This window comes from Sarcophilus harrisii, chromosome 2 (assembly GCF_902635505.1).
Source record: "Sarcophilus harrisii chromosome 2, mSarHar1.11, whole genome shotgun sequence".
In the NCBI taxonomy this organism is placed as follows: domain Eukaryota; kingdom Metazoa; phylum Chordata; class Mammalia; order Dasyuromorphia; family Dasyuridae; genus Sarcophilus; species Sarcophilus harrisii.
In genome coordinates this window covers 507935057-507962698 of record NC_045427.1, presented here as the reverse complement: position 1 = coordinate 507962698, position 27642 = coordinate 507935057, and the positions used below count along the sequence as shown (strand labels likewise).

The 27642-nt window shown below is 32.1% G+C and overlaps 1 protein-coding gene across 1 annotated transcript in view; it reads left to right on the top strand.

Moving 5' to 3' along the window:
- The window catches only part of RFX7 (regulatory factor X7), a 145233-nt gene that overhangs the window by 109442 nt on the left and 8149 nt on the right, over positions 1-27642 (top strand). The window contains 6 exon segments of the mRNA XM_031955255.1: positions 3634-3716; positions 10337-10459; positions 18635-18751; positions 20018-20102; positions 20589-20796; positions 25118-25413. Of these exon segments, the coding sequence (XP_031811115.1) occupies positions 3634-3716; positions 10337-10459; positions 18635-18751; positions 20018-20102; positions 20589-20796; positions 25118-25413 (912 nt within the window).

Here is a 27642-nt window from a genome sequence, read left to right as displayed (position 1 = left end):
TTTTGGAAAATACTACAGACAATTTAAAAGGCCTTATTAAACTTTGGAGAAACAAGTGAAAAAGGAATAAGCCTGATAATCTCCCATTTGCCTACCACTTTCTACCTCTTTTCTTTATTATAATAACTAATGAATTCGATATTACTCTTTTGTTCTACTTACCATCTCTGTGATTTTCCAGGCCAAGAAGCCCTTTCTGAGCCACTTTTCCTCTATGAGTATGTTTCTCCTCCTCTCCAACATTCCTTAAAATATTAACTTCTGAAGAGTAGGAACCACTTGCTTTTTTGTATGTGTATTCCTAGTGCTTGGCATGTAATAAGTGCTTCATCAATGCTTTGTTACTCATTCAAAACTTAACTATTTCTCTATTTTATTTCCATAGTTTGTCAGAGAGAAAAATATATGAACCAGAGAGGGTAAAACAAACACTCATCAAGAAGGTCTTAAAGATGCAGAGCTAGTAAGAAAATACTTGATTTCTTTATATGAGTCATAGTCTTATGGGCCAAGGAATTATATCCCAAAGTGCTGACAGAATATGGGGAAGAGTCTCTAAAACTGTCAGCATTCTTTAAGGAATCATGTATTATGGGAGAAGTGCCAAAGAGTAAAGATTGACTAGAAACTATAGACCAGTAAGATGGTTGGCTGAGTTTCAGAATAAGTTATTAACCAGATCATTTGTGAACATCTAGAAAGTAAAACTATAATTACTAGGATATAAGTTTTTTTTTTTTAAGTCTTGGAAAAATAACATTTTTCCCTTTTTTCTTAGTGTTATGATTGATCATTTAAATTGCAAAAAGATTTTAAGCTCCTTGAAGGCAGGAACTGTCCTTTGCTTCTTTTTCTTTGGTTAATGCTTAGCCCAATGGCTGGCATATAATAGGCACTTAATAAATAGTTATTAAATTTATTGATTAAGGTAGAACAATAATCAGTTATCTGGGTTTCTGCAAGTTACTTGTCAATCCTTCTATAATAAAAGAAATGGTAGAAAGATATATGCTGGATAAGAGTATAACTTGGGGGGGGGCGCTCATTATCTGGTTCATTAATAAAAATTGCAGTGCTGTGGAAGTAGCACTGGATTTGGAACTAGAGGATTATCTCTAGCACTGCCTGTGGTAAATTATTTCTTATTTTCTACATCTTGAAAATAGGTTGGGCAGAGGGAGGAAGTTGAATTAGATGATCTCTTAAGATTATTTTATCTAGGTCTAAATGTATGATGCTGAGGACTGAAGATTTTTAATTAACAACTCCTTGTGGAGCTGAAAGGAAGCCTCTTATTGTGACCCTATGGTATTCAATAGTTTTTATCATTAATTTGAATGATAGAAACCATAATTTAATCAGATGTGCATATGGCACAGTGCTGGAAATAATCCCAACAGGATCAGGATCCAGAAAATTCTTCATGGGATGGGACATCCTATAGAGATAAGAGTTAAAGTTAAAATTAGGCTTAGGTTTAGGTATCACCACGCAGGTTATCAGATATTGTTACAGTATTTATTGGGGGCAGAGGGATAAGGTTTTTAACTGACTACAACTTAATTTAACTTAATGTGAGTTAACAATGAGGGGCAACTGCCAAAGCAAATTCAATTTAGATTTGAATTAAGTGGTTAAATTAATGTATCTAGAACTAGAAGTTAGTGGTCCTATGGGCTGATCAGTCCACACCTGAAATATTATACCCAACAATACGTACCATATTTTTAGATGATTATTTGTTAACTGGAGCATGCCCAGAAAAAGATGATCAGGTTAATAAGAAGATTTAGTTAAACTATGTCATATGAAAAATAGTTGAAGAGTTAGAATAGTAGAAGAGATATAGAGGCAATACAATATAGCCACCTTTGTTTTAATGGCTGTCACGTGGAAGAAATTTTGATTTAGCTCATATATCTTTAGAAGGCAAACCAAGATTAGTAGGTAGAAATTATATGGAAGCAGATTTTGGCCAAATATCAAGATTATTCTGAATACTTACAGCAAACTAAAATTAAAATGAGCCGCTGTGTGAGAGAGCTAATTTTCTATTGCTCAAAGTGTTTAAGCAGAAGCTGGATGATCTGACAAGAATGTTGAATGGAGAAGGATTAGTGGAATATAGTAAGTCAGAACAAGAAACCAATAAGATCCTTTGTAATTTCCCCTGGATAAGTAGATCTGTAGGACTGGGAAAAGATTAGTAGTCAGAAATGGAAAATTAGGAGTCAGGAAAAAAATTCTTTCTTTTTTTTTTTTTTTTTTTTTTTTTTTTTTTTTTTTTTTTAGAATCAAAAGCCACAGTAATTTAAAACCTCCTGGGTAGGTGTATTCTTCAAGAGAACTAGTTTAGTCTTTGATACTTTCCTCTATCGGGAATATCTCATTATTGGATGTTCTTTTTTATGGAAGCATAACGGTTAAATTACTTAGAGGATAAGTGAACTGGCATTGGTATCAGGAAGACTTGAATTTAAATCCCGCTTCTGACACACTATCTGTATTATCATAGGCAAATTGTTTAACCTTTCAGTGCATATTTCCACTTGATTGTTGATTATAAGCTACAGGTGAGTGACTAATACGCATCAGAGAAAGGAGTTTCCTCCTTAGAAGTTCCTCACATTGATAAAAACAGTTTTGTGCGCTCTCCATCCCCTAACAACAACAACAAAAAAATCTTACATCTGTGAACTTCAATAAATTATTCAAACTCAGTTAATTGTATTGTTCTGTTATATTCAATATTGCTGGGAATGGGTTATCATATTTTTAATATATAATTATCCTTATTGTGTTGGTGTTTATTAATTAGAAATTGAATTGTAATTGATGCTTTGTTAACAATTACATTATAAACTAGGAAAAGTCCAAATAATGAGGACAAAATAAGTGTCTTAGAAGAATGCTATCAAATTCATTTTCATTCAAGATAGTGTAGCTGTAGGCTATTGCGAAGCAATAGCAAACAGCCTATCAGATTGCCTTGCATAGGATAGTTCTAAGGCCAACTGCAAGTCTCAAGCAGGCACTATAAATAGTCATTACAACTATGAAATGAAGAACAATCTTTAAATGTTCATAGTAAAAAGAATTATTGGTCTCCCCTTAATGCTTTTCAGCTATTACAGGTATTATACTATTGTGAAAATGGTAAATAATATTATGGAATTTTAAAGTGAGAAGGGATGTTAATATAAAACATTTACTTCAAATCTCCCTATTTTACATATAAAATGTGTCCAGGTTCACATAACTACTTAGTGGTAGAATCAGAACTACAATCTTAACTCTCTTTATTCTAATCTAGTGATTTTCCCCCACTATGCATACACAGGGCCTCTTTTTGAATACAGTGAACAATATATTATAGGAAATAGTGTGTCTAAAGCTTTGATATAGTATTTATTCTGGTCACTACATAAATAGTAATAACAAAGTTTCTACTTTACATGACCTTTTCTTCAATTACTCAATAAAGCAATTTAGTTTTGCTATTGAACCAAGTAGAGAATAAAAAAAAAAAAACTCCAAGACATTTTTTGGGAATTGGTTAGCTTGTTTAGGAATGTATTGTTTTTTTGTTTTTTTTTTTTTTAAATATTTTCCTCTTTAATCCTTTGTAACTAGCAAGAAGTTGAGAAGTTTACAGACCTAGAGAAACTCTACCTCTACCTTCAGCTGCCTTCTGGTCTCAGCAATGGAGAGAAAAGGTATATATATTTTCTTGGTCTCTGACATTAGTGAAAAAGCATACAGACAGTCCTCTAATTTTGTTACAATATATTTCTGAAACCTGTCTCAGAAAATACTTGGGGAAAAAAGATCTTTTTTAGTATACATACATTTTTTACTTTAGTAAGAACTTAGTTCTCTCTACCAAATGATGGTATACATGGGTAAAGGTAAATGCTTACTTTGACTTTATTCTAAGGATAGAATATTGTACATTTGATCATTTTTGAAAATTGGAAACCACAAAAAAGCAGATTACTATGATAAGGCATGAAATATTGGAGGTGGGGTTTTTGTTGTTGTTGTTGTTTTTTTGATTACTCATTGAAATGAGAAGGTTCAGAATATAAATACTGCCATAGATTTGTGATAAATTTCAGATTCTTTTTTATTTTCTATTTAGAACCTACTCCCTTAAATACTTTAATGGTTTAAGGTCTTGCTGATGTCCTTCAGCCAGCTAGATCATCTATGTCTTCAGAGTGCTGGGTAACTCTCATTCATTCTCCCCTAACATAGCATGTTAAAATATTCTTTTATTTTTATCTTTCAAAATTTTGGCCAGAAAAATATGGAGGGAGTGTGCTAGCAACTGCTGTGTGGTTACTTAGTTTGCCAAAAAAATTCTGTTTAAGGATCAGAAATTAAAAGGATTTTCTACCCCTTATGTTTAGATTTAAGAATCTTAGTTGTAGCCACCACCAATCTGCTTCTTTCAGATTAAAACTGTCTTCATATAATCCTATAGCAACTACTATTCATTAGACTAGTCTCATTAGGGTAGTACCATTACTAAGATCCTTGCCTTTGTCTAAATCTGACTGTGTAATCTATCTAGATTATTCTTTTTTTTTGGGGGGGGGGGGTAAGTGCACAGAGATGACTGCCAAAGGCACTAACTAGAATATTCTGTGCTTATTGCAGAAACCCAGAAATTGAGGCAAAGGGCTCTTAAAGAGTCTACTGTGAATAAAAGGAGAAAGGATAGGAGTAGGGAACTCGTGCTGTGATTTTACTAGCTAAAGCACATAGATACTATGACAGAGGTGATAAAGTTGGGCTTTGTACAGCCCACAAATAAGTGGGACTGAACTAGATTAAAATATAACTGGAAAATATTCAACAAAATAAATGAAAATACAGTACAATGCAGATAAAGTTAAAATGTGTGTTTTTCAGAATTTGATATTATTGCTGTATGACATTCAGTTTTCACCCAAGTATAGACTTATACTGGGATACCTAGACCAAAATAGATGCTTGCTTTCATAAAAAGATACTTATTGATCAAAGGAATTGAGAACATAAAGGACAAAAAGGACTAATTGTTTCTGTGCCTTTCCATTCAAGTTCTTCTCTCATGCTTTACTTTGATTTGTAGGTGACTCTTTAGTCCCCAGGTTGGAAAGTTTTTGAGAATAGAATTAATAAAACACTTGCTGTCTTTTATTCGAGCAGTAGCCTAGCTAAGTTGTAGGAGTATTCCAGTTTAGGTAGAGGATGGTGATATTTTTGCTACCATACTCTTTAAAGATCTCCACTGAATTTTAATTTCAACATATATTGGTAAATGAAATACCCACAGCGGTAGAATTACAGATCTTTAGAGTACAGATCCTCAAAGTGCCACCCTGGTCAAATGTTTGACCTTAACAATTGTTCTTTTGGAAAGGGTCATCTTTCAAGAGAAACTAAATATCCCTTCAACTTGTGTTACTGGAAATAAGGCAGCTGTGATCAAAGGGGCCTGAGAATGTAATGCCTCTAATCACCCAAATTCCAAATCTCTGCAAAGTCAACAAAATGTCTAGCCAGCATAGGCCTTACATTTGAAGAGACTTAGCTTTTTGCTTCTATTAATATTTGTAGCTCTCTAGGAATAAGGGCAGACAGATCTTTAAAAAATCTAAATATCCTAAAACATAAAAGAATGTTATCATGATATTTTAGACCTAATTTCTTTTTTTTAGCTTTTTATTTTCAAAACATGTTTAGTTTTCAACATTCACCTTTGCAACATCTTGTGTTCCAAATTTTTTCTCCCTTCCTACCATCCTTCCTTGAGACTACAAGTAATTCAATATATGTTAAATATGTACAGTTCTTCTATACATATTTCCACAATAATCATGCTGCACAAGAAAATCAGATCAAAAAGGAAAAAAACAAAAAAGAAAACAAAATGCAAGCAAATGACAACAAAAAGAGTGAAAATACTATGTTGTGATCCACACTCAGTCCTCATAGTGTTCTCTCTGTTTGTAGATGGATGGCTCTTCCTATTCCATATCTATTGGAATTGCCTGAGTCATCTCATTGTTGAAGAGAGCCATATAAGACCTAATTTCCAATGAAGAAAGGAGATTGATTTGTAATATTCCTGAAGTTACATATTTTATTCCTATAGCTCTAAGCATTTATATTATGTCACATTTCAGACTTCTAGAGGAAGTGTGTCATAAAGGTTGTAAGATAACGAACAAGGAGATCAGTACTTATTCCTAAACTAGGTAACTATAATCTTGAGTGAGTGACTTTAGTCTCTGTGCCTTAATTTCCTCATATATAAAATGGAAATGTTGCTATCTACTCAACTGACATCACAGGAGTATAGGAACTAATTAAAATTATAATGAAAAAGTGCTTTTAAAAAATAAAGCTGTACATGAAAATATAACATAATATTTTTCAGAACCGAAGGCTAACACTTCCTCTAGATCTTTCCTTGTCAGACTAAGGCTTTTATGAAATTCTCTTGCTTGTTATGATCTTTTTTTTTTTTAAATCATGTTCTGGGGGCAGCTAGATGGCAAAATGGATCGACTACCAGCTCTGAAGTCAGGAGGATCTAAGTTCAAATCTGGTGTCAGATACTTTACACTTCCTATCTGTATTATGCTAGGCAAGTCACTTAACCCCAATTACCTCAGCCAAAAAAAAAAATTATGTTCTACATTGTTTTCACCTAAGACTGTTGTCATCATAATCAAGAGCTCTTACTTCTACTACCTTCAGATATTTTCAAATGATATTTTCAGCACCCTACCTACCTCTCCATGCCCTTACGCTTCTTTCAGTTCTCAGAAAAAACTTTGTCCAGCTTATAAGAAAACTTAGTTTAGAAATAATGAACTTCCTCTTCACTTTGGAGTCATATGTTTATTGTGAAAAGTAATTCTGAAAAACCAATACCATCCTGTGTTCCACAGACCTTTAGAGGAATTCATAGACTTCAGTCTGTCAGTCAGTTTAGTTGATGACTGTGCTTTATAGGAATTAAGGTGACTAGGTCAGAGCTATTGTGGTAAATTGGGAGCTACGCTATCTTTTAGGAACATATAGTTTAGTTATAATAACATGTTGAGAGTAAAAAAAATCACCACTTTCTTATAACTTCTGTGGGTATCAATTATTTAGTTAGATGTATGAAATGCATCTGAAGAGTTCATGTATAAGATAGGATACTGAAGAATGAGGAGTACAAGTTGTATTTTCATGTCTTTCCATTGATGATGGTAACTTTGAAAGAGAAGAGAAGATATAAGAAATTGATGTCAAAGAGAAGGACTTAATTGTCTGCCTTATATTCTATAATCTTATAATGATGAGATTCTGGAAGGGACTTGGTAGCTTAGGAAGAATGCGTTTGGTAAATTTTCCTGCCTGAACCAGAAGGCTTTAAATTTAATTTTTGATGTGAGAGAAACAAAAGCCCAGATGACAACAAATGTAAATATGAAGAGCAACATATAGGAAAGAAATAGCATAGCACAAATGGTTCCAGTAATTATCAGGTGAAAAAGAACATTAAGCTTGTCAAATATGAAATTTTATGCCCTCATGTCTGCCCTTTCAATGCACAATAATAACATAGGTGAAGGACTTAGATTTATTTCTACTCAAAATTATCTCTGACCAAATAAAACAGAACTCCGTCTTTCTGTGCTGGACTTGGTGTTTTTCTGGCTTCATCTTCATATTACAAAATTTCAGAATTTCAGAATTGGAAGGGAATCTGAATGATTATCTAGTCCAATTCATACTTGAGCCAAGAACCCCTCAGCAGCATAGTGGAGAAGACATCCAACATTCATAGGAAGACTTCTAGTGAAGGGGAATCCATCTTCCATTTTAAAAGCAGCATTTCCACTTTTGAACAGTGGTGGTTATTAAGCAATTTTTCTTTCTATCAAGCCTAAATCTGCCCATTGGAGCTTACCAGAAAAGGCCTAATCTTTCTTTAAGACAGCTTTTCAAAGAAATTTGAAGATATCTGTTAAATCCCCTAAGACTTCTCTTGGTTAAATATTCGTATTTCCTGTCTCCCAGTCATTATATAGATGAATTTGAGTGCTTTCATCATTCTGGTTGTTTTTCTCTGGGTATTCCAGTTTATCAATGTCCTTCCTAAAATGTGGTGTCCAAATAACAGTGAGTTATTATCTCACTGTGAAGAGAACCAAAAAACTGCCTTGGAACTACGTGTCTCAGCTCATACTAATATGAACTTTCTTAAATGAATGAATGAGCATTATTAGTAAATGCTTACTTTGTGCAAAGTTCTGTGCTAATTGTTGGTGATATGGATAGGATGACTGTCCTGAGCTTTAAGGAGCTTATATTTTCATGGGGGAGACAGAACATGGTCTCTTACTCCATGGGATAGAGTGGTAATTCATTTTCTTTAATGTCATTTCTACTGATAGGATCATATCAGTGTATGATGTTGAACACTTTGACAGTGCCATGGAATTTCATGCAAGAAGTTTGTTTTTTGAGTCAAGTAGCTGTAGCTACTGAAGATCCAAGAAGGATTATAGCAACCTTAGAAGTAGTTTCCAGGTGTCTTCTATAAAGATTATTTCTCTGGATGCTGGCTGTCCTATCACATATTGAACTCGAAGTTTACCAAAACCTTCAATTTTTTTTTCACACAAGCTGATGTCTGATCACTCCCCCCACCCCAGTTTTGTCCCTGTGAAGTTGATTTTTTGAAATACAGTTTCTATGTGAGTCAGTTATTTAATGTGCTCATTTAAAAAGCTAACAAGAATGTTGAGCTGCATTAGGAAGTATAATAATGTCTTCATTATGTAACTCTACTTGTCACAAATCATTCTGGAATATTATGTTCAATGCCAAGCACTATACTTTAAAAGGTACATACAATTCAAAATGGGTCCAGAATGTGGGTGGATACTGAAAATCATGTCAGATAGATAAAAATTAAAAAAAATGTTTAGCCTATAAGAATCTACTACGGAGAGATGTGATAACAGCCTTCAGATATTTAAATGACTGTCTTGTGATTAAAAAAAAATTAAAGTGGTTATATGTCATTTCAGAGAATTAAAGTGGTTATATGTCATTTCGGTGAGTAAAAATATGATCAGGCTTTAATATAAAGAATATTATGACAACTATAACTGCCTAGCATTAAAAACAGGTTACTTTGCAAAGTAGTTTATTTGACTGGTTAGTTTTCTTCTCTACCTGGATTTCAGTACAATGATATTATTGATTTCAGGCATTATTGATTTCTCAGTTGAAGTTCTACCCTATTATATGAAATTGGGATTAGAAAATCCTAAAACATTGATCAATTGGAAGTTTATACAGAGAAGGATGATAGGGATGCTAAAGGACTTTTAGTATGAGGGGTAGGAAGAAGACTGAAGAGGAGTACATGACAATTACTGTCTTCAGATATTTTGAGGTTGATCATGTAGAAGAAAGATTATACTTTCTTTAGTTCTAGAAGACATTGAGATTATATATTGGTAGAAATAATAATGGCAAATTTCTAAGCAAAATAAGGAGAAATTTACTGATAATTAAGAATTGCCCACTATCTCAAAAAAGCAATGAATTCATCAGCCCCAAAAAGTCTTTAAGAAAAAAAGCAGATGACTTAAAAAAATCTTTTGCCAGATGAGCATTTGCTAAAAATTATAGAGGGAATTCTTGCTTCAGGTACAGGTTTGAACTAGATTATTTTTGAAGTCCCTTACAATGATTGCCACTGTCCATTTCATAACATTTTAAATGAAATTATTGTATAGCAAAGATTTACTTAATGTTGAATTTTGTTCCGTATCATATATTCTGTTTTAGCTAGATTTCTAGTACAGTTTCTCGGTATGTTGTATATTTTCCCATTGCTTGTAAACTAAAACTAATTGACTTTTGGATCAGCTTATCAGAAATTTGATAGTCCAGCAAATTCATGCAAAACAGATTGTCATCAAAACTTCCAGGTGGTTATTTTTACTAAATCATAAGCATATACTGTCTGTTCTGCATTTCTTGACCAATTTAGGGGAGCATTGATATGAATTTTTAATTGAAAAAAAAAACAAATTTTTGCAGGAGATTTTTCTGTGACTACTATGAGGAGCAAAGAGAGGTGAAACTAGTGTACTGTTACTTTAATTGAATTTTTCCTTGTTACATATTTTCAGGTATTGATCAGTTATAAGTTTGGTGGGTTTATTTCTTATTTTCATACTGTTTCTGTAATAGAAAGTTTAGATTTATCTAAAAAAGTCACAAAGTAAGGCACTATTTCACCTAAAATGTATATTTGTTTTGTGACCAGTGATCAGAGTTCCATGTCATCAAGTCGTGCCCAACAAATGCACGCCTTTTCCTGGATTCGAAATACATTGGAGGAACATCCTGAGACTTCACTACCTAAGCAGGAAGTCTATGATGAATATAAGTAAGTACTATGGACAGGTATTAGGTCTACTGGTACATAAAGGGATATGAGTATTATGCAGTTCTCACATACTGTTATCTGCTTCATTATCAGTGAATACCAAGCTGAAGTCTTTAAAATCATGAATGGTATGGATGAACATGGACTTATTCAGCAATTCCCAGAATTTGAGGGCACCCTTTGAAGCTTTAAAGAGAGAAATTTGGGACAAAAAATTGGAAGTACACAGCAGGTAGTAAACTTGAGGAATCTAGTTACTGGCAAAAAAAAAATCTTCAAAAAAGGTTTGGATAAAGTAATAAATGACAGATTTGTAATAGATTATGAAGGGAAACCAGGTTGGGTTTGGGGTTTTTTGGGGAGGTTTGTTTTTAAGGTGTGTGAGGGTGTGTGTCCCTGATGTTCTGAAGGTAATGTTACAGAGAAATACTGTGCTTTCCTATATCACATCCTTTTGTGCTGTTCTATAATCATATATTGGACCTTTTATAACACTTTATTATGAATTTCTTCGTTGTGCACCATCCTGTAATAAGCACTAAAGGTAATGCCTTTTGGGATTTTTAAGTTCACAAACTCATTTAGGAACCACACAAATCTTCATAAGCCTTCTTTCAAAAAAGTGGAAGTATTACTAAACCGGAAGGTAGCAGATATGATCACAGGAAAAAAAAATAGAAAAAAAAACAGTTTTAAAAAGAAACAAGTCAAAGAAACATGATAGTAATAAATGAGGTGGGTGGTATGTAATGGAAACTAGAAAAAGAGAAAACCAATGCTTGTGGGGTTGCTGTGGTTTAGGGAAAGTAGTTATATAGTTCCATAAATAATTAGCAAATTTTAATTAAATGCCTGCTGCAATGCAAATTGATTTAGTTAATTCAAGTAACTGCTGTGTCTGTTATCTTGCCAATACATACATACATACATATATATATATATATATATATATATATATATATACACCTTGCCAGATATATAACCTAGTTATTCCAACGTAATTTAAAGGAACAAGGAACCAAGAGAACTTATTTAACACAGAGGTGTAGTTTGTAACAGAATCATAGCATTTTGTGATGGGAGGGCCTTTTAAGATTAATTTATCCAATTTATATTGCAGAAAAGGAAATTGAGGCTTACAAAGAACCTGAATTTTGTCACACTGGTAGTATCAGAGCCAGAATTAGAACCTGGTCTCCTTATTTAATCCCAAATACTTTATCCTAAATTATCTTTCAAGGGATTTTAGGGGTTTCTATAAAAGTTACTTGATTTTTAAAAAAATATCATGAAAAGCATTAATTTTTATATTTTATTAGTGATTTAAATGAAAATGGATCTTTGTTAAAAATATTTGACATAAAACTTGAATGGCATAGCTTATGGGCATAGCTTGCATCCTCATAAAGAGATAAATCAGAGAAATGGTTGAAAACAAAGTCCAGTATGTATTAGGGAAGAATAGTTCATTCAGTGTAGAAAAACAAACTGTCTAAATATAAGCTATGTGATTTATGAGATATTAAAATGTATGAATCATAGTGGACTAAAGTAGGACATTTATTAAGCAATGTAACTCTGATAGTAAGAAATATGCTTTTTAATTGCTGATAGGGGAATATGGCTAGTAGAGCTCTAGTCAAGTACTGTGTTGTAGAGATAACCTTAAGGTTTTTAAAAGACTGTGCCAATGGAATACAAGTTTTGGTTGGTCCCACCAGTACAGAAAGGTTTTAACAACCATTTGACTATCTCATTTGGGGGGTCAGCACAGCACTTTGGAGATGCCTAGCACCAAGATTTGCTGCCAAATGAAGCATTTCTACTATCACCACAACTCAGAAAAGTAGTGTAGCAAGGCATATTTTCAATCTATATAAATGGAGGGAATTCCCAATCAGGGAAACTGTAGCTTTTTTGTATAAATGGACCAATCTAGCTTAATAAATGTGAAAGTTTTGGGAGATTAAGTTGGGTAGATAGCAACACATAAATTAAAGGGTTAGAAAATAAATCAAAGAAACTACTTGATAAGTAAAAAAATTTTCACATCTGTATGTGGGATAGTGTGGCGACAAGGTTTTCAAATTACACTTAGAAAATATCGGGAGGTTTAAATGCAGCAAGAAAGTTAAATGTGCAAAAAACTTCTTGACAATAAGATTTATTCCTTATTGAGGTTTAGGTTTTTATACAAGATGGTTTCTAAAGTTAATTTTTAAAGTTAAAATTTGTATTAATTTAAGATTAATAAAATAAGATGAAAAATTCAGAAGCCCCAAATCAGCATTTCTGCAATTCATTGAGTAGAATTTTTGTTAGTATCTTTTATAATATATCCTTATAGAAGATGTTCACATTGTTAGACTGTAGAAACTTCTTGAGAGTAGGGATTGTTTCATTCTTTATATCTATAATTCTAGTATCTAATATGGTACCTGACATTTAATAGGCACTTAATCAGTGCAATTAGTAGGCTGTTCATTATTTCAGATTGATAAGAGCTGTCAAGTTAGTCTACTGAGAGAGCTAAAACAAAAGAAACTGCACCTATTGCTGATTTCCCTTTGAAAAATAATAGAACAACTTCTGTCATTAACTTTTTATTTTGGCTAACCCTTTAATATTGTCTTTGACTATTTTATTATCCTTAATCAGTTTAATCTTAAAACATTTGTTTTACTAGATGCAATAAGATAATTAAGATGTTTGGTTTTAACTATATTTTTTAAGTTACAAATTAATTGCAAAAAATTGCTATATCCTCCAGCTAACCTCTATCCCCTTGCCATATACTTATTGTCAACTTAATCCTTCCTCTTAATCCTTCCTCAAACCAATCTTGTATATACTTGGTTTGGTTACTTGTTTGTCTCTATGTATAAAGTAAATTCTTTAAGGATAGAGACTGTTTGCCTAATTTTTTTTTGCCTATATGTGCTATACTTCATTAGTGTCTTGCATTAGTAGACATTAAATAAATGCTTTTTGTTTGTAATCTAATGATTTTTAAGTATCTATGATTATATTTCTAATGTTTACTAAGGAATGTTTGTCATCTTCAAATATGAATAATAGGGAAATCTAGTGGAATAAATCAATGCAAAATATCTGATGTATCTAATAAAAAGACAACATCAATAATTATTTTTCTTATCACAAGAAATGTAAAAATGATTTGTAGATGAATTTCTTGTTAAAAAATATTTTTCTTGATTTAGTTACTCAAAAAATCAGTTTTATTGCAGTCTAGAAAATTGCAAATGCTTAGTAGAAAACATTTACTTAGAAATTTAACTATATTTTTACTACATGACACTCATATACTCCTTTTAATATGATCATTTTATTTGTTGATCATTTTTGAATTTTTTCATGTGCATATGTAACTTTCATTAACAATCTTATCCTCACTTACCACACAAGTCAGGTAGCTATATATTTATCAAGGTAAAATAAATCCTGAGAAGTTTAATGATATAATTAATCCTAATAATGTACTCTTCTTTACTTAGGAGTATTAATATATCAAGTGATTAATAGATAAATGTTATTTAGACTTCTATACATACATACATATATATATATACACACATATATATACAGAGAGAGAGAGAGACAGACAGATATATATATATATATATATATATATATATATATAAATATCAGAATGGTATCTAATATTTATTTCCTAAAACTGCTATATCTAGAAATAGAATGTTTAAAATATATGAGCATCTGCAAGATTTTTTTACTTCAATTTTAAGAAATAATTTAGTTTCTATAATTAGAAATATGTAATCAAAAATCAATTTTTGTTCACAAGTATAACTATTTATTGTGACTTTTAGGTGTAATTACAACATATATAGAACTAAGAATTGTCTTTTAATAAAAATTCACATTTATATTATTAATATGATAAAATATATATTCTTTCCATTGTTACCTAAACATTACTGTACATTCCCAAAAAGTAGAATGAGAGAGATCATAAGATCATAGATTTAGTGTATGAAAGAATCCAACCCTTCACTTTACAGAGAAGGAAACTAAGGTTCTTAGAGATTAAAAGTCTTCCTCACAAAGACAGTGAAAAGTAGAGCACAGATTTAAGTTCAGTCTTTTGTTCCAAATACTGTTCTTTGTACAGTACCATGCTGCAGATGTTGATGTATGATGTCCCTTTTTGCTCAGAAGCTAAAAGATTCAATGATATTTTACCAGGTGGATTAGGATATGATTCTCTGGTGGAACATTTTAGTCACATTCTCTTGTGATATATGTCTCCTAGTTTCTTCCTGCCCCCTAGAGGAAAAGTAGTTTTTTATAGTAACTTTTTTCTTCCCCCCTCTTCCCTGCCAAGCTAGAAATGAATCTACTTTTTTCCCCCCTCTCTTTTATGTAAAGACTTCAACTTTGATGATTCTTCAGAAATGAATATAACCTAGTATCCTGTAGCAGATGTGATCTGAGTTAGAAAGGAGAAATTTTTTTTGATTTTCTTTCTCTACAGATATTTTTCTGTATCCATCTTTTGGTTGTCTCAGAGGAAAAGAGTAACTTAATGGAATTTGAGAGTTGAAGGGTTCTTAGAGATTATATGGTCCACCCTCTTCCTTTTTATAGATGAGGAAACAGACCTAGCAATTTGAATAACTAAGTTCTCTTCCAGTTAGAACTAGAACCCAGATATCTTGATTCCTTGTCCAATATTTTTTTTCATTGCTCCATAAGATATAACATGTAAATATGTCCATGCATCCCACATCTTCCCTTTCAAATGTCTGTTTATGGTTAAATCGTGAGTAATTATTGTGCATATACTTCCTTAGCATATATTCCTCATTTCAGTGGTCTAATTTTTATTTGTATCACTCTTTTAAAATATCTGAGAGAACCAGGTATCATTCACATATGGTCATCCCTGTGAAATACCAGCAGATACGTGAATATGTTTCCTTCATTTCCCACTTTACTACTTCTCCACATCATTCAGGACAAATCTGTGATATATATTCCTGTTTTTAAGTTTTTCTTTCCATCTCTATCTTTACAAATCTGTGTTGATGGTCCACCCAACTTATTGGACTCATAGTCCATTCCTTCCACAGTTCCTTCTCCACTATAATGAATTTTATACTTATTTCAGATTATCATGGCAATACTGTGGTCTTAATGATCACTGAAGACCATAACAATCCTGATATAGCAGACTTAGTGCTTCTTCTCTCTCTACTCATAGTCTCCTTATCACTCATGTCATGTACTACTCTATAATTGTTAACCATATTGTTTATTCTCACTGGAGCTCACAATTACATTATCCTTCCTACTTTTTCTTGATTCTTTTTTGCCTTAAATAATCTGTAAAATGTAACTTTGGTTACTGGGCTCTTCAAATATGTAGAAATGGACATTACTTATTGAATTCTTTTTAATAGGGTGAAATGAGCTAGGTTAAGAAATTATTAGGCTTAGTTTAAAAACTAGGTCATGAAATGTAATCTTTTAAAAAGCAAACAATCTAATTTTAAGAATTAACAGTATGTTATATTGTGAACATATTGTTTCTCACTCTGCATATACTGCATAAATATGTTAACACTGAGTTAGGTGTTATGACACCATTTCTTGTTCAATCCACATGCAATCTAAGTTGTAAAACAGGAAAATAAAAGATCTCTAGATATCCTGAAATGACCCTGTGCTTTATAGTACTGCTTTGAAAATGATAATAAGTAACATTTTGAGTTAGCTGAATTAGACTTAAATTTTTCAAAATACGAAGTGAGGACGCAGTGAAAAAAGTTTCAGTGGAACAGATTTTGGTTCAGTAATAGAGAAGAATGTTTCTTAAATTGACTATCATGGGAAGCAGTATATTCTATGACCTTGCAAATCTGTATTTGAAGAATTTTAAAGGTGAAAGAGACTTCAGAGATCATAGACTGTTAGAGCTGAAAGGAACTTTATAGATTTTGTGTTCCAAACTCTTCATTTTACAGATGAGCAATACTGAAGTCCAGGGTATGTTAGCAGACTAACTTGTGGCCACATATATAACTAGGGGCACAGTTAGAATTTAAACTTATCATCTCTCTTTGATCAGTATGGGAGCTTTTTATTTGTTCTGTTTCTCCTTGCACCACTTCTCACCTTGGACAGTCTAATGACCTCCTTACTCCTGGCAACTCATCATGTTAATGCCAAACTTAAGATCTTGAGGCCCAGAGAGGTTTAGTGAGCTTTATAGAAGAGACTTTTTTCATTGGATGGGAACTTAGAGCATCTTAAAGACTACTTTCGGCTCTTTTAAGATTCTGTAAAAATAATGAGATTAGCACAGGCAGTAAAAATCTTTTTGATTTTTAAAAAAATGAAGACCCTGTAGTTATCTCTCTTTACCCAGTTTGTTTAGACTGGACATATATAAAATGATGTCTTTTACTTATTAGTATAGGATTTTGAGTAATAATTGATGTTTTCATCTTGACATTGCTTACTATTTGACCTTGTTTTTCAGTTCTTTTTGGTCATTTCTGACTCTTTGTGATCTCATTTGAGATTTTCTTGGCAGAGATATTAGAGTAGTTTGCCATTTCCTTCTCTAGTTCATCTTACAGATGAGGAAACCGAGGCAAACAGGGTTAAGTGACTTGCTCAAGATCACTCAGAGAGTGAGGTCCAATTTGAACCCATGAAAATACGTTTTCTTGACTAAGCCTGACACTCAATGCACCGTGCCACCTAGCTAACCTTACTGTTTGATTTATCTTCATTATTTAATTTCTATTTACATACCTGCAAAATGACATATAACACCTGCTTTCTAGAAGATGCTTTCCTTCAGAATTTAAAATCATTTCTTTAACAAAATAATGTTGGATTTTAACTTTTTTTTCTAGTAGGAAGGAGTCAGAGTTTAAAAAAAAAATAACAGAATTCTGTCCATAATGATTTTTTTTTTTTTTTGAGACTGGGTCTCCATATTTCATCTAGACTGAAAGTGCAAGGGTTATTCCTGGGTATCATCTCTCTTTAATCAGCATGAGAGCTTTCACATGCTTTGTTTCTGCCCTGTACCAGCTCTCCCCTCAGATAGTCTAGTGACCTCCTTACCTCTAGAAATTCATCACATTAATGCCAAACTTAGTGTAGACATCTGATCAATTTAGCCTGCTGCATTTTCTAACTTGTAAACTAAAGAGCTCTATTAAACTTTCTAGTAGTTAGGATTATAAGCATTTGCCACCATGTCGAGCTATAGTTGTTCAAAATCACTAGGCTTCACAAATTCTACCTTACTGACAAAATTTGCATTCACCTAACTCACATCTAACTTTCTTCCTTTTGCTTGCTATATAACCATACCAAAAGTATATATAAATATATTAGAAATTTTTTGCCTGAAGAAAATTATATTTGACATGTTACCACAGAGAGTCTTACTAAACTCCAGAGAATAAAAAGGAGACAAGTATATTAAGCTTCTCATTTGGGATAATTGTCTAATACTTGTTTCTTTAGCCTTGATTTCTTGGAAGCCTCATTTTGTTGTTTTTGTTTTGTTTTTCTTAGCTTGGGTAACTTTTATCTTGAATTTGTTTCTTTAAAGTCTAGTTTAATTTTATTTACATTTGGTTCTGAATTTCTTTGGCATGGTTCTTATGTACTAAATTCCCTTTTTCTTTTTGACTAGTTGGTTCATATTTTGGGGGGGTTGTTTAAACCATAAAGGTTATTAATAACACTGGCAACTGAATTTGTAGAGATTTGATATAATTCCTTTGGTCAGCATGCTAAAGAACAGTGTTTAAATCATAAAGTCATATTTTCTACATATTTATTAGAGAAGAGAATTTATTGGAGTAAGAAAGGAAAACTGTTAAACAACACTGCTTTTCACCAAATTCTGTAGGTTCCATGAATACTGTTTGAAAGCCATATTTTAACTCTCTGGAGATGATCAGCTAACTATCCTAAGATGACTCACTATTGTAGATAGTAATAATAAATAAAATCTAAGTCCGTTAAAATTAGAGATAATTGGCTTTTGCTAATCACTTTAGCCCTTTAAAGAAAGAAAAAGAACAAAAATGATATTCAAGGCAACTCCATGCTATATAGTACTAAGTTATGGTGTTATCTAAACCACCCCTCCCTCTTTTGCAGAAGCTATTGCGACAATCTTGGTTACCATCCATTAAGTGCTGCTGACTTTGGAAAGATCATGAAAAACGTCTTTCCAAACATGAAGGCACGCCGTCTGGGCACAAGAGGCAAATCAAAATATCCTTTACTAGAACAGTTTTCAATAATATCTTCAACAGTTGCTTACAGAACATATGTCGTTATAATTCAACCACTAATTAAATTTACAAACAAAATTAAATCAACAAATGCGAACAACTTAAAAAATTAGTAAATTTTGTTTTCTAGCTATGATCAGATTTCAAGAACAGCTTTTAAAAAAAGATTTGTCCATCTATGTATCAGGATAGTAAAATACTTTTTATCTTACTTCTTAACACAGTATTTATATTACTTAGTTGTCTGAAATCATTCTTAGACATATAAATAATCTAGCATATTAACAAAAGTAAAGAGAAATGCTGGTCTTTATACTCCCATCTTCTTTTGTTCTTTCATAGTTTTAGAAACTTAAAACATCTTGCTACTAAAACATAAATATAAAATGTGACTTGTAGCAAAATGTACTAATTTAAAGATTGGCATCCAAAAATGTTCAGCCTGGTGGTTTAAAAAAAAAGTATCAATAGAAAGTAAAACCTCACCTTGTAATTGAGAGCAAAATATAGAAATGTAGGAAAAACAAATATAAGTAAAACTTGGAGAAACATTAAAAGCATATGATATAGTTTCTGAAGGACTGTAAAAAAAGAGGTCTTAACATCACTTGGAAAATACATAGCTAAGTCTTTAATATAATAACAAAAAAATGTCATGGAACAAATAGAAAGGCCTAAGGAAAAGTGAGATTGCTTATGTGCTGTTTTTAAAAACCAGTTGAGTATTTTCTTAACCATTTACTGTTTTCTGTATCTGTTAAGGATTTCACCTCCTGGGCTCTTGAACGTCATAATCAAGTGTGCCCAGATGTGTCTTTATTATCTTAGAGTTTTATGTGTTCTAGTAGCAGAAGCATCAGGGGAAAGAAAAAGGTTAGAGGCCTTGTAATACTCTTTAAGGGCTATTTTGGCCAACTGCCTCAGTGAGAGTTTTCCCTTCTTTGTGCCAGATTTCCATTTGGCTATTTCTCTGTTTCTCTAAATTAGCACAATTTACTGGGGCAGTTTATCCATAAATTTATAGCTTATGACAGTTGTTTAGTTTCATTTCAGATGACTAAAATTTTTGCCATGTCCATTTCAATTTAAGAAATTAACATTATACTGAAAGTTTGATGTTAAGGATCTTAGTAAGGTGGACATTACTTTGTACTGATAATGTTTTGATTTCTACATGATTACCTGGAAAATATTGAAAGTAATCCATTTTTATTGAAGAGTATTTTAGCACTTAACTATTTATTACATATTGCTACAGTGGACTAAGGAAAAAAGCTTTTGTTCATATGCCAACACTGCCCAACCTTGACTTTCATAAAAGTGGAGATGGGGTAAGACATCCGTTTTGTTTTCTTTTTAACTTTTTACTAGACATGGACAATTTAACATCAGCATTGAAACTCATTTAGCATAGTTATATTTAAATAAGACGAACATCAAAAACTGTGCCTTTAAGAAACTAAAATAATATTCCATAGAGACCAGAGACAAAACAGACTAAAACAAATTATTTGTAATTAACAATAAAGCAAAATATAATCGTTTTAATGGTTTTTAGGAAATATTAGTACACCATATAAATGTTTTTACAAACCCCTTTTTATAGCTTGTAGCCTCAGTCATATTTCTGATGCCTGTGAGCATGTATTTAGGATTTTCATAGCTATAGTAATAAGCTAATTTCATTCTTTTTATATGACAATCTTAGGTTTTGATTTATTGCTTGTATATTGAGGATGCATGTTCTCTAAATGTACTTGAATAGAATTTTTCTTTGAGCTTTCTAAAAGTTAACTTTTCCTTTTTCCTTTGATTAGTTGGAAGGAGCCGAACCTTCCGGGCAACTCCAAACTGTTGATGAGGAAGTTATCTCTGCTGCCTGCCGCCTTGTGTGTGAGTGGGCCCAGAAAGTATTAAGCCAGCCATTTGATTCAGTCTTGGAATTAGCTCGCTTCCTTGTAAAAAGTCACTACATAGGCACCAAATCGATGGCAGCTCTAACTGTAATGGCAGCAGCACCAGCAGGTACTAAATTAACTACTGTTAGAAAGTTAAAACTAACCCAGGGTCTTGACTAGTCAAAAATAGCCATTATGTTTAGAATTGATATAAAGAAGATTTTAGCCAGAAGGAGCTGGCTCATCTCCTTAGTGTTAAGATAATTTGTTCAGATCTCTCTTGTCATGAATAACCGAGGTATTCAAGAAGTTGGTGAGCCTTAAAAATGGATAATCGGATAAAATGTAGTTTTTAGTATGCAAAATTCTCTCTTGTGTATGTGTGCTGCTGTGCTGCTTTAGGAAAATTTTAAAGATAAATTTGATAGAATTTTGTTAATTCCTGTTAGTGTTGCTATTTCAGGATTCAAAGAATGTTGGGGGTGGGTTTTTTTTCCCAAATAAATTTTTCCCTAAGAAAGTATTGTTTTTAATTATGATATCTTTGACTTTCCTTGAGGGGACTTTTATTTTTAGTAGAATGCATATATTATGTGATAACTATGATGAGACTGATTTTTAAACCTATTATTACAAGAACTGATGCATTCAGAATTTTCATTTTTACGTGAATCTGTGAGGCTATACTCTAAAATACAAAATAAAATACAAAAACATCTAAAAATACAAAACATTTTTGGAGTTCTTTTAGAATTGTCTTTGTGGTTATTTTGCAAGCCACAGGATAAAATTAGCCTAATTATTTTATGATAGCACCTTGTTTTAATCCAAAAAGTGTATTAGCCAATTTGAGCATTCACCCTATATATTAGACTTGTCTCTGAGTTTTAGTCAGTTTAAAAATTTGCACCCTTAGCAAATGAAGATTCATTACCTTTGAAGATAATCAGAAGAATATGTGGTGAGCATAAAGGCAATTATGTCATGAACAATGGCATCATCACTAGAATGATTATTTAGCCTTCCAACGTCATTATTTTGAATGGACAGCATCCATTTATGTATCTAAATTCTTATGTATTTAAGTCATTACTTTATAGTTTATATCTTACCTACTTATGGAGGGTAGGTCAATTATTAATCAGTTTATTGTTGGAAATAAAAATATAGAGAAATACAGTTTACATGAAAAATTTATTCGTGTACAAGCTGAGTCCATCATAATGCTATAGCATATTATTGTGATATCATACTTTATACTGATGTCTAATCTTATAAAACAACTCATAGATTTCTGGTGGCTTATCTAGTTTCTTATGAATTCTGAATCACTTTTTCTGTTAAAATATAGCTACCAAAAATGTTGTGTCTATGTTTTGTTTTTATTGCTATTATTTTAGGACCCATATTTTGGCAAGATACCCTGTGTTTGTCATTTGAATCCTTTGTCTGGATTTGAACCAAATAGCCTGAATCTGAATTACAACTTACACACATACAAAATACATGATTTTAAGGACTCAATTTTGAAGGCTTTTCATTGTAGTTACTGAAAGCAGTTTTGTCTTCTTGATTTTTAGAATTGGCCAATAACTGTATATGTGAGAGATAGATAAGATAGACCTACATGTACATATACATACATACCCACACTATACACACAGAAGATGTGATTACACAATGATTGTAGAGTGTTTTTCCCCCTAACAAATATAATTAAAAGACAGTGATTGAGTAGTTAAAGAGCCAGCTAGCTTCAGAGTCAGGAAGATCTGTGTTTAGGTCTCACTCTGATATCTCCTGGCCACATGACTCAGAGCACATCCTTTTACTTCCCCATCTCCTCCGGTATCTCTTAGACTGTGAATAGCAGAGAAGAGGCTGCTCTATATTGTTAGAAGACCTTCCAAACCAGGAATCCCTCCACTGATGAAATTATGGGTTCAATCAAACATAAAATAAAACAGGAAAATTATAATTCATACCTATTGTCTTTGTTATTGGAGTGTGTATTTGATTTGAGCAGATTTTCCACTGCCTTTTATTCGACTGGGGCAACTGACTTAAACTCTAGGCCAGTTTCCTCATCTCTAAATGAACTAGAGGATCCATAAAATTTCTTTTAGTTCTTACCATTTGCGAGTCTATATTGGTCATTTAAAACGTAGACCACAATTTTCCTCATGGAAACAGTATTGTACATGGAGGTTAAGTTCTCATACCCCCCCCCAAAAAAAAAAAGTCTATTTAATGTTTTTTTGTCTAAAACATGGTATCAGTAGTTATAATATAAACCTTAACCACCATTTGTAACAATATTTTTATGAGAAAATGCATTCAGCACTATATCTTGTGAAACCAGAAATGCATTTCTACTTTTTTCTTTTTATCCCTCTTCAACTTGCCAGTTATTGTGAATAGGACTTTCCTGAGTTCCAAACCTCTCATGGTATTTCCTGTGGTTCAAGGCAGGAGTAACAAATAAGTGGGTATTAATGAGAATAGGGTCAAAAGTTTCAAATTTTAAAGGAATGAAGTTAAATAGAATCTCTGGAGGGAGGGGAAATAAAGAGTTGATAAAAAGGCAGCAAGGAATGGAGATAAACGGGATATGCAGTTTGCAGAGCAAGAGTTGTAGCACAAAATAGGCCTTTTCTTTTTTCCTTTAAGATAGATCAATTGTCTTTGGGGAGGGAATGGTGGGTTATGCTTAGAATTAGGGCCTGAGAAAATTAGTAGAATGAGGAACAGTTTGTAGAGAAGGGATATCTCTGAAATTCCTTATATGTAAAGAACTTAAATAATTTAGACATGCTTAAATTAGGAACCTGTAACTAAAAAGCAGCTGCATTGCTGGTAAATAAGGTAATAAAAATGTTTTGGTTCAAAATCAGGAGTGATTAAAATGGTATAAAACTGATTTTCAGTTGGTTCTCAAGCCACAGAGTGGAAGTTGCAAATAATTGTTTGATTATTGTTAGAATAAATGTGTAATTTCTCTAGGGAAAATTCATTGAAACTTTATGGCCATGCTTCATATTTCTAAACCATATTTCTTTCTCAGCCCTACATATCAGAGTATCTTTCACATGTGCCATTTTAATCAAGGAATTTCTTTTTTGTGTTCAAATATCTACAGATGTATGTCCAAGGTATATATGTTTCTCAGAAGGCTACTCTCATTCAAACAGGGGTACGAATTCAAATAATTTATTAATACCTTTTCCTCCATTACCTCTGACTTTTAGTTTTTCTTGAAACCAGGTGATTTCAGGGTTTTTTTGCTAGTACTATAATCATATTCCAAATTTAAAATTAACATTTTAAGAAAGTATCTTTTCAAAATTTTTTAGCTAATGTAGTTTTTAATGAACTTTTTTGTCTGTCTTCATTCTAACCTCTTTTCAACACTATTCTTATTATTGCTGAATGAAAAATACCTTTGCTCATCCACTAACACTTTTTAAACATGCTTTAGTACCTGATGGTCTGTGATCTTTCGTGTAGAGATTCTGCCTTGCTTCTTGTTTCATTCAGTCTATTTTCCATTCATACACAGCACTCTCCTCAGCAGCAGTAGCAATAGCAGGCCTGGCAATAATTTTAATAATAATGTGACATATGTACCATAGATCCAAAGGCATATTTCATAAAATTGCTGTATTTTTTGTAAATAGTATTTTATGTTTTGCAATTACATGTGTGTAAAGATAGTTTTCAATATTCATTTGTATAAGACTTTTGAGTTCCAAATTTTTTTCCCTCTTTCTGACCCACCATCATCTCTTCCCATGACAGGGAAGCATTCTGATATTAGTTACACATGCACAATCATGTTTAACATAAAATTGCTTTAAGAAGAGGATTGTTACCAAGAATTTTGTTGAGTACAATTTGTATGCTTTATTTTTCTTATGTTACATATGTTTATTGGAGGGATGCATTGAATTTTCTTCTGTAAAACATTTTCATCACTTTCTGTACCTGCTTACTTTGAAGAAAGCACTTTGCAAAATCTCAAGGCCAATAGAAGATGAGCTGTTACAATGATTATTAAAGATCATTGACTTGTCTCAGATGCTGATAAGCTTGTAAAACATATTTGATGGAGTTTGTTCCTCTTTGCTTCTAAAAATTCTGAATGTAATTGTTCTTCCATGAAAAGCTCCATTTGCTTCAGAGAAAGTTTCACTTCAGTGAATAATATCTCATTATTTTGATATTGAACTTTGATATAGCTCCTATATGTACTTTTAAGTTGGAATAATTTCTACATGTGATGCTTTGGTTATATTGATAATGCTCTGAATACATTAGGCAGTTTATTTGTTGAATTGCTTTTATTTAGCTTGTATTGAGTTGCAGATTATAGTTTTATCAGACTGCAATTGTTGTCAGAATAAAAGAGGTTTCATTTAATTTCTACTGTTTTTTTATTATTTTCTCAGGAATTAAAGGAATGACACAGCCCTCTGCTTTTATACCAACTGCTGAAAGTAATTCTTTTCAGCCCCAAGTAAAGACTCTGCCATCTCCTGTTGATGCTAAGCAGCAGTTGCAAAGGAAAATCCAAAAGAAACAACAGGAACAGAAACTACAATCTCCTTTACCAGGAGAGTCTCCAGGAAAGAAACTAGAAGGAACTACAACCAATGGAGTAACAAGTATTTCTAATGGAAATCCTCCAATCCTTTCTCCACAGCCTATTGGTATTGTGGTGGCAGCTGTTCCCAGTCCTATTCCGGTAATGTTATTAAGCCACTTTTCAAATCTTTCAGTAAGATGTCTCAGGAAATTACAAAATCTAGATAAATAACACAGAATCATACTTCCTATAATTGACATGTTGGTATAATATATCAGTAATATTGTCTTGATTAGTTTTCTCATTTTAATTATTCAATATTTTAATTATTTTGTCAACTGTTAATACATTATAATACCATGTAATATAGTTAATCTTTGGACCCTTCTCCCTCTTTAACTAAATCTATGATTTCATTGGTGTAGTTTCCTCCCTACGAAGAACTTTTTCCTCACTCTCTCTACAACATTAAGTCTTACAAAGTCTTAGCATTTAGAGGCTAAGTGGCTTGCCCATCCATCATCACATTGCCAGTAAGCATAAAAGTTTAGATATTAAAGCAGACTTTCCTGACTATGTGATACATTCTCTGTCTGTCTAGTCTGCCAGGCTACTTCTTATTACCACATTATTCATTACAAAATCATCTGTTTCTGTATTCTTTTTTTGCAAAAATATAAGATAATTTGTAAGAGAATAAATGTTAAAATTTCCAGTGGGATATCCTATTAAATAGTTCTTTCATTCAGTAGCTTATTTAACAATAGTTATTTTTTAATAGAGATTGACCAAGGTCAAAGATTTGATAATCATGAAGGCCACAATTTTTAACATAGGGGAAAAAAGACCCTTTCAAAGCCAAAAATGCACGACCTTACAACAACATGTATGCATTTTTTGTACATTTTAACTATGCTTATTTGTTAGGGGGAAATGTATATTGGTAAAAGAGGGGTAGGTGAGACAATATAGCTCTCAAAATTGTATAATGTAATAGTTAGAATATTAGAATTAAAGTTAGTAAAATCTGGGTTCAGATCTGCTACTGATGCTTATTATAAAGCTGTGTGACCTTAGTCAAGTCACTTAAGGCAGTACCTATCTCACAGACTTGTTGTGAGGTTCAAATAGAATAATTATCTAAGGTACTTGTATACAAAAAAAATGTTATAGAAATGTCAGCTGTTATTATATTTCTGTGATTAACATTTACCATTCATCAAAGTTCTTGTCCTGAGAGTGAGATGTAATTTCATTTTATGCAAAGGAAATATATCAATATATTTGAATGTATGTACATTCAATTCTAGATCTTATTAATTGTCCATTTACAGTATCTGTCAAAATAATAATCGATAGACAAGACTGAAAATTATAGTTTAGAAAATAGACATTCTTTATACACTTGGTTTTTCCTGTGTGAAATAATTGGGACATCTTCTCTCAAGTGATTATAGGTATTGTCTAGGAGGCTTTGAATATTCTATGGTTTGGTGACATCAACACAAACATGTGTTGTATGTAGACAGGACCATTTGGTGGAGCTCACCATCTTTAAAGAATCCTTCTTCAAATTGTATTATATGTAGAAACTTCTCCATAACAATGAAAAATATCTTGACTAGGGGTAAGAAAGAAAGTGTCTGTGTGTTTATGATACAAATGGAAAAATAAGTGAGTGCTGTAGTAATTTCTGATATTTTTTTAGTTTTCTTTTTTTGGGGACAGTGGTAAGAAAGTTCAAGTTTTTTTTCCATGTCTTTTGGTCTTTGGTATCTTCTCCTTCAGGTCCCTTGAGAATTGATTTCTCACTTCCTTTTAGCACTAGTTTCCTTTCAGTATGCCTGGTCTTGTCCACATGTTTTTCTTATCTTTGTTTTCTTAAATGTCATTACAACTTCCTTTAGAAACATCTGGATATTTCATATGTACACATTTAATTATGTAATAACTTATGAATAATGAAACATTTACTTTATTAAAATATAAATTTCTGATTCAGAGATTTTTTTTTGGTGCTCACCATATTTATTCCTTTCCAATTATTTCTTAATGAAAATACTTATGACAGGCATGTGATATATAAGTAATCTTAGTCTACAAGTCTTTGGCATCTTTCATTACTATTTCATTTGGCTTGAACTATGTCTTCCAACATATTTAAGTCTTGATTTTCTTCTACTTTTGTGGTAAGGCCACTGAGCAACAAAATATTGATTTAATTTGGAGAATCTTACTGAGTACTCTTGAATTCTCTTCTTTGCTCATGTTATGTAAATTGTAATCACTTTCAGTAGTTGTCTTGAAGTTAGTCATCCTGCAAATAAGATTTGAGCAAATATACTATCAAATGATATTAACTTTGAACTCATATGAAAACTTTTTTTT